The sequence below is a fragment of the Lipotes vexillifer genome, unplaced genomic scaffold (assembly GCF_000442215.2).
Source record: "Lipotes vexillifer unplaced genomic scaffold, Lipotes_vexillifer_v1.1 scaffold1287, whole genome shotgun sequence".
Taxonomy (NCBI): Eukaryota; Metazoa; Chordata; class Mammalia; order Artiodactyla; family Lipotidae; genus Lipotes; species Lipotes vexillifer.
In genome coordinates, this window is record NW_006775239.1 from 952,595 (window position 1) to 961,499 (window position 8,905).

The window sequence follows — 8,905 nt, forward strand, 5'->3', positions numbered from 1 at the left end:
ATTCCTGCTTATAATAAACTAGTAAGTTCTCATAAATATTTTCAATTTATTTACACGTTTGCATCCCCATTCTTATGCGGTTTTAATTTACATTTTTGCATTTTCCATTATATTATCATCTTCTTCAGGATAAGGAATTGGTTCTCTACTCATTATTTTTCTCTATTATGTTTTTTAGACCCAATAGACATTCAATAAATCTTATTCATTGTAAGCAGGAAAAACAGACTTAAGAGGCTGAGTTTTAAAAATTTTAACTTAGATTCCATGAATCACAGTCATCAAATCTTTTGGTCTTTGCCTCAGCTTCCTAAAGTGCAATTGAAAACCAATTAATAAGTTGTTAGATGTGTGAAACATTGTATAAATGTAAAATTATAATCAAATAGGCTCCTTACTTGTATTCTACAAATATATGAATAAAAAATAGGAGAGATAAAATGCAGAATTCTGAACAGTTATTCAGAAAAAAATGCAATTGACAGAACATTGAGAAAATCAAAACACTGCATGGTGGGGCCAGTGATGACATTCTGTGAGCTACTGACCTGGATTTTCAGCTCTGATGGCCAATTACCAACAGCTAATACTAAATACCTGGATGCTAACCACGATTAGGCCCTTGGGAAAGCTTTGCCTTCCACATTGATCCATTTCATGCCTTGTCTATTTCTAGAATCATGTCTCTCATGATTTTTAATCTTGTCAACTTTCATCTGAATCCCAACTTGCAATCAAATAATGAGTCCAGTACTTAAATAATGTACTTTCATAGTTTCAAGATGCTACATAGGCTGCTTTACATCAGGACTTTCTCTGATTGGTGTTCTAATATGACTGTGGTTAAGCCTCAAAATTATTTTATTTATTATTCTAAACTTTTTACAAATTCCCAAAAGAAGTATGAACAAATTTACTCCACAGGTTGGTAATGAGAAATATTAAATGAGGTTATCCGAGGATGTTGTTATTATTATTTCCTTTCACATAGAAAGCGAAGCTGCTCACGGTGTTCAATAACTTTGAGTCTACCTTTCTTATAGACACAATGGAACAGATTTTACCTTATTTACAGACACACAAAACATCCTCCCATTCAACTTCCTGTTACAAATTGTACATTGTCGTTCATTATTCATTCATTTTATATCTAATTATCTATCTCCAGCAATACACTAGAGACTGTGCTAGATGCTGGGGACGTTAATATAATTAAGACATTCTCTACGTCTTTTAGGAATTTAAAGACTAGTGGAGGAGAAATAGAGATTGACATTCTACTTTGACTAGAGCTTTCCAGCATATTGTGGGTCAAAAGTGTAGAACAGGGGAAATGACCCATGCTTACCAAACTCAAAGAAATTGGTATATAAACCAGTTGTATAAGCCAATTGCCTACTTAACAAATTTAAAAGTAGTGATATTTTCTCAAACAAATGTGAATATCCTTTTTCACTATCCAGAGAAACCTTTACCAACATCAGATTAGAAAAGAAACCAAGGTAACATTCAGACAGTTTCCCAGTGAGAATGGTATTAGAGCGAAGAAATCTAAATAGTCATAAGCTATACTCAGCCTATAATAAATACTGAAGAACATGCTCAGCCACTACAGCCTGATATACCTCCACTGTGACTCAACAGTCAGTTCTCTAGATATAATGTCTTCACTATTTTACAATTCAGGCTAGCACAGCCAAATCCTAGCTCTTGCTTCTTTCTCCCCCAGGCTTTCTGACGTTTTATAAACACGTATTTTCTTCAAGCCAATTAAAATATATTTGGTTCTGTTTGAGTGACTGCCACCCATTCACTAGGTGACACAAGCACGCTTTCTTGAAACTTACCTTAGGTAACTATCCTTATATTACCTTGCCATTTTTTAATATATTGACTATTTCTTGGGCATGCTATGTATTTAACTGTATTGGCAGAAAAATATGATTTGCAGTAGGCTATTAGAACTAATAGCTACAATGACTTTTATATTTGCCAAAAATGACCTCTTTCTGTCTTCCCAGGTTGTAAAAATGATGATTATTGTCGTGGTGGCATTTGCCATCTGCTGGCTGCCCTATCATATTTACTTCATCCTCACCGCAATCTATCAACACCTAAATAGGTGGAAATATATTCAGCAGGTCTACCTGGCTAGCTTTTGGCTGGCAATGAGCTCAACCATGTACAACCCCATCATCTACTGCTGCCTGAATAAGAGGTAAACACAAGATTACCAAATGCAAGTTCCTTTGCACTTCTGACTTCAGGGAAAGCATATAATGCTGTTCCATCTCCCTGATGCACATTTAAAATTCAAAAGGAAGGGAAAATTGAAAAATTCACTGAGAGGAGCACAGAGCTAGATATTTTTCTAGACTCCTCCCTGTTTAATGAAATAGCTCACCTTAACAGTTACCTCCTCAAAACAATGCTTTTAGGGGTTCTAACTGGGTGGGTTTTATATAGGCCACATTCTCTCTCCAAACCCTTTAGAATTATACTTGCCAAAGACAAAGAAATGCCCTGTTATTAAAGGAGGAGGGTTGAAACTGTGCTCAAGTCCTCGAAGAAATGAAGGCACTTTGTAGAAATGCACAGACGGAGAGATGACGGCATATGTGAGTGGACTCTATGAAAAAGGATGTCTTGTAAATAGACTTCAAAATAGAAGGTGTTGTGAGAGCAACAGAAGCAACACTAAGGAAAAGAATGACAATCCTCCTTCCAGCATAATGAGGTCAGCGAGTTAGACAGGGTGCAGCCTCTGGTGGAGGGGGCGCTATTTTTTAAACTGAAGTTGGAAAGAAAAGTAGAAATATTCACAGTTAAATTTAAGACTGGGAAAAAAAAATGTAAACTGTGGTTTCCAGATAAAAAACACCTTAGTTGTAAGGTCAGCACATGGGGGAGAAGGGTTAAGTTTCATAGGGTCAATAATTTCCTTAATAAACCAATATGGTTTAGCACAAGCAGAAACTGAATTTCATGGAAGTAACTACATGACCTAAATCCTAAGCTCGCTTTCCGGTTGGACCTCTACCACACCGTTCCTCAAGTTTGTTAAAAACTACTAAATTCTTACTTTTTTTCAGTAAGTGCATAAGCCATATATCAATTCAAACCTCCCCATAAGCAGTACATCTGTTTTTAATCAACTTCATTTAATGGTTTACAAAGCCAAGGATTTTGCACTTTCATACATGATTAGATAAAAACCATCCAGATGAGCAATTAATTTTAATATTAAATGAGACTTTATAAATGTGTAATTATTTCTGTAAGAAGCTATTTTGAAAGATGTCATTTTTAAGTGCCTTACCCAGCAAACTTAATTCACTTATGTAAATGTATAAAATCATTGAAGAAACATACACTGTTTCTTTGGCATATTGATTAGTGACACTGTGCTTTTACTATATGATGACTTGCTTCTCATTGATGGAAAATTAAGATTCAATTCAAACAAGAAGAACGTAGAAGACTAGTACCAATACTGTGGCATAAATTCTAAGAGTTTGACTAGAAAATTAAATGAAAAAACTGAGTTGGCTTAACTGCATTAAGTAGGGCTTTCTGCACCAGTTGAAGGAAATTTCCACTTGAAAACATGACTTTTTCTTCCCATGGCCCGCTTCTCCTCAGATTTCGAGCTGGCTTCAAGAGAGCATTCCGCTGGTGTCCTTTCATCAAAGTTTCTAGCTATGATGAGCTGGAGCTCAAGACCACCAGGTTTCACCCGACTCAGCAAAGCAGCCTGTACACTGTGACCAGGATGGAGTCCATGACAGTGGTGTTTGACCCCAATGACGTGGATAAGACCAAATCCAGTCGGAAGAAGAGAGTGCCTCCAAGAGACCCAAGCTTCAACGGCTGCTCCCGCCGGAATTCCAAATCTGCCTCCACCACTGCAAGTTTCATAAGCTCACCCTATACTTCTGTGGATGAATATTCCTAAATCCATTTCCTCAGCTGAAAGAGTAGGGTGAGGCCATCATGGTGCCACCATAGGCCCACACCCTCCTGACTGTTGGTCAGCCCTGTGCTGCATACTCTGAAAACAGAAGGGCAATTTTTAGGCAACTATGTTTCAACTGAGAAAGGTAGCATGTAAGTGTAACAAAGACACTATTCAGATATTTGCCCCCTCAAAAGTAAAATGGCCTTTAAATTTATTCTTTGAAAACTGAATTATTATATGTAACAGAAAAATATACTGAAAAATACTTGTAGAGTGTTCTATTTTTCTCACTGAAAAACTGCAATATACATTTGTGACACTAAGGTGACATATGATTTTCCCAAAAGATTAAAGAACCTTTAAAATATAATTATGTGAATGAATTAGAACAAAATCTATATAAAATGAAACATTTTCATCTATAGCTATAAAACAGAAAAAAAGTTATATGACTAATTTTACCACTAGAATGATGGAAAATTAACCTCCAGGAGTAAAAGTTAATGAAAATCTTTGCAAAAGGGAACTAATTCTGTGGAATAAAATTTTTTTGAGATTTAAAGATTTTCTCCAAGAAATGTAACTGAAAAAGAAATCTAATCAAATTATTAGGCATCTGTACATATTATTTTCTTTACATTTTTATCTGGGAAAGTGGCTTCAAAAGAAAAAAACATTATTATTTACTTTTTGACCATTACATATATTAAGGCGCCAAAAGCTAAGAAACAAAGTTAGGACCTTAAAATGACAAAGCAAATCCTTCTGATCCTCCCTATTTTATTTTTCACAAATATTTTTTAAAATTTTTAAAAGATAGGTAGATTACAAAACACTAAAGATACTTTCTAATGGAGAAGGGAAGAATATCTGACTACCAATTTATTTTTTATTTTTTTATTTTAATTTTTTTTTTTGTGGTACGCAGGCCTCTCACTGTTGCGGCCTCTCCCATTGTGGAGCACAGGCTCCGGAGGCGCAGGCTCAGCAGCCATGGCTCACGGGCCCAGCCGCTCCGCGGCCTGCGGGGTCTTCCCGGACCGGGGCACAAACCCGTGTCCCCTGCATCAGCAGGCGGACTCTTAACCACTGCGCCACCAGGGAAGCCCCTGACTACCAATTTTTAGGCAAGAATTAAAGATAGTAATTCATAGTTATGACAGCGGACAAGAATATCTACTAGCTCCAAAGGGAAACGTGTTTCTCCTCCATAACCCAAGGAAAAAGTTTAAGGTGGATGTCAACTTAATACTTGTACAGTGCCCTTATTCTCTCCCCTTCCCCCACTGAAAAAAAGAGTAAGGACTAGGGGAAAGTATCAGAAAATATATTGAGATGCAAAGCCTTAGGACAAAAAGTTTATGTACTGCCTATATGTATATTAGTACCTATAGGTAAATCAAGTAAGATGTAGAAAATTGAATCAACTGTTAGAGTAGAAAGCTGGACCATACTTGGATAAATGTGAACTAATACCAGCGAACGAGAATAATATACACCTTTCCACAGAGAGAGCCTTCCTTTTGTCTGCTTAGATAATTCAGAAATTCCTCCAGAAAGAAATGAGCTAATGGTCCTAAAGAAGCATCTGTCTTACTACAAGCAAAAATATACTGACACATTTCTGAAACCCATAACAAAACAAGGTACACCATTAAGCGTAGAATTTATCTTCCAGACCTCAGTGCTTATAAACCATTTTTTCTTGAATTAGGGATACTGTCACTCCTGCTCAAGAAAGCAGAAACCTCCTGTGAATGTGGTTGTATAGTACAGACTTCTCCTTTAAAATAGTCAGATTTTTAAAGCTATCCAGCTAAACTAATTATCTATAACACTTTATTGGATTTTTATGCCTCCATCAATACAGAACCTCCTATTTTTTTTTAAGAACAAGATAAAAGCAATTATTTCAAGAGAATATCACAGTCTATTGCTCCTACAACATCAAATTTTCCAATCCTACCCCCTGTTTTGGACCTGAAGTCAGAAATATTTAAATTGTTACAAGGTGTTAAAAAAGTCTACACACCCCTCATCATATGTGTTTAAGCTGAATTTCTTCTGATTACACCAACAAACAAGTAGATGCACACATATACATACACACACATGCAAGTGTGCAGACACATATAGTCTGTTTAATGTATGTAAGAAGTTCAAAGAATTAAATTCAAAATTGAATGCCGAAATAGTAGTGGCCTTTACAGAGTTGCCACAAACAGTTCAATAAAGCCTGTGAAGCTTGTATGCATGCTTTAGATAAGCAAATGTATTATCATTTACTACCTAATCGTTGAATATAATGTTTTTAAGTGTTCATTCCAAAACATGTAAATGCTTATCATATAATGTAAAAGTGTCAAGAAAAAGCCTAATATTTTAAAGCAAGCATTTCTTCTTAAATTTATAAATGATTGTGGGACTAGCATTAATGAACGTTCTAGATACATGGGACCATATTCAGCTGTAGAATAGGAATGTGAAGTCTGGCCCCCAAAATCAATGTAATCATCCCTCACCAAAATACATTAATACTGGGTCGTATGGTAGTTCTATTTTCAGTTTTTTAAGGAACCTCCATACTGTTCTCCATAGCGGCTGTATCAATTTACATTCCCACCAACAGCACAAGAGGGTTCCCTTTTCTCCACACCCTCTCCAGCATTTACTGTTTGTAGATTTTTTGACATGGCCATTCTGACTGGTGTGAGGTGATAACCTCATTGTAGTTTTGATTTGCATTTCTCTAATGATTAGTGATGTTGAGCATTCTTACATGTGTTTGTTGGCAATCTGTATATCTTCGTTGGAGAAATGTCTATTTAGGTCTTCTGCCCATTTTTGGATTGGGTTGTTTGTTTTTTTGATACTGAGCTGCATGAGCTGCTTGTAAAATTTGGAGATTAGTCCTTTGTCAGTTGCTTCATTTGCAAATATTTTCTCCCATTCTGAGGGTTGTCTTTTAGGACAGGAATAAAGACGTAGACGTCGAGAATGGACTTGAGGACACAGGCAGGGGGAAGGGTAAGCTGGGACGAAGTGAGAAAGTAGCATTGACATATATACACTACCAAATGTAAAACAGATAGCTAGTGGGAAGCAGCTGCATAGCACAGGGAGATCAGCTCGGTGGTTTGTGACCACCTAGAGAGGTGGGATAGGGAGGGTGGGAGGGAGATGCAAGAGGGAGGAGATATGGGGATATATGCATGCATATAGCCGATTCATTTTGTTATACAGCAGAAACTAACACACCATTGTAAAGCAATTATACTCCAATAACGACGTTAAAAAAAATACTTTAATACACCTGAAAAACATAATTCCTGCCTCACACATTATGGAAACTCAGTATAATTTAGCAGGACATCTAAGGAAAAATATTGCTCCAATCAGCTGTTTTGTTTGTATTCTTTTTGTTGTTGTTGCTTTGCTTGCCAAGTATCATCCTTCTGGCATGATGCAAATACCTGAGGTCCAGAGAGTATCTTTAATACTTTTTAGGGTAAACTGACATCATTTACTCAATACTCATAACTCTTAAACCAAGACCTTATGAAGCAGAATATTTTAGGTTCAAAAATTTGAAAAGTAATAATAATAAAATGAATGAATACAATATGAAAAAATGAAAGAGATAAGATTTTAGTCCTTTTGTCTGAATTTTGACACTGATAACTGTAGAATAATACACATGGAAACCAGCTTTAGTAGGAGTCATGTTAAATAAAGCTATGCCAGTATTTTCATATTTGTCAGGGTTTGGAAGAATTTGCCTCCAAAATTCACTCTACCCTCTGATGTTCAAGTTCTCTGTGAATCTTTTTCACTGTAGGCAAACAGTGGCTAGAAATACCAGGCAGATGGTCCAAACATTCTAGGTGTTTTTGTACTTAGGTCAACAGCAGAAAAATACAAACTATCTTGAGAGAATTCTAAAAGACTCAAAAAACCTTGCATCATTTTAAATACTGTTTTTAAATACAAAAATAATAAACATTGTATTTTCATTATTTTGCATCTGGACAAAGTGTTTTTGAAATTCCCTGCATGGGAAAAAATTAAAGCAAACATGATTACTATAGAATCCAATCAAACATCTTTTATTTTGTTTAGCAAGCTCAGTATGCTGCTGCATTTTTTTTTATCTCCCAACTTCATGACAATGACATTTCTGACCCAGCAGCCAAATTCATATTCTTTTCCAGATACTGCCAGTCTCTTATAAACAGAGATCCTATGCATTTCAAAGTGAACTCCACCCTTACAATGCACACAGAAGAATGCCAAGAAGCTTAGTATCATACCTCAGAAGAACAAAATAAATGTGAAAAATCAATGTTGCCTAGCTCAGAATTTGAATTTGATTTTTGTTAATGCAGAATTTCATCAGAAAACTTCTGATTAGTGTCTGGTAAATTACTCCATCAAATACAAAGGCAGGAAAATTATAACAATTTCTCACATTTACCAGTAACAAGTTGAGTTCCCACTTATTTTTGCCCGTGTGCCAAAAGTTAAGAAAATTCAAGCATGACACTGGCCAGGTTGTAATATTTTCCTTCGGGCCAAGCACGAATGGAGAATAATGTCCAATTAATGTCCAATTATTAATGTCCAATTATGTCTGAACAAGTTCAGTAACTGTGTGTTGTAAAATAGCTTGGCAAAAATTCTGTGTACATAAGAAATAAATGTATATAATGTTTGTAGCTAGTGAATAAAGTATTTTCAAGTTGTGATAATTATACTGAGTAGATTTAATACATTCATTATCTTTTGTATATGTGGTAATATGTAACAGATTTGATTTTTTTTATTTTCCTTTAAAAGCATTAAAAATAATATTAAAAATAAAAGCAGTCAATATTTTCCTACTGGTTAGCAAAACATATGTTATGGAACATCCTACCTTGTCTAAACACACTCACCTAACCACCCCTC

General features: G+C 35.6%; 1 protein-coding gene across 1 annotated transcript in view; it reads left to right on the forward strand.

Moving 5' to 3' along the window:
• The window catches only part of TACR3 (tachykinin receptor 3), a 64,620-nt gene extending 59,957 nt beyond the window's left edge, over window positions 1-4,663 (forward strand). The window contains exons 4-5 of the mRNA XM_007449832.1: window positions 2,022-2,218; window positions 3,643-4,663. Coding sequence (XP_007449894.1) covers window positions 2,022-2,218; window positions 3,643-3,955 — 510 coding nt within the window. The 3' untranslated portion in view covers window positions 3,956-4,663. The remainder of the gene's footprint in view (window positions 1-2,021; window positions 2,219-3,642) is intronic.
• Window positions 4,664-8,905: the final 4,242 nt, after the last annotated feature.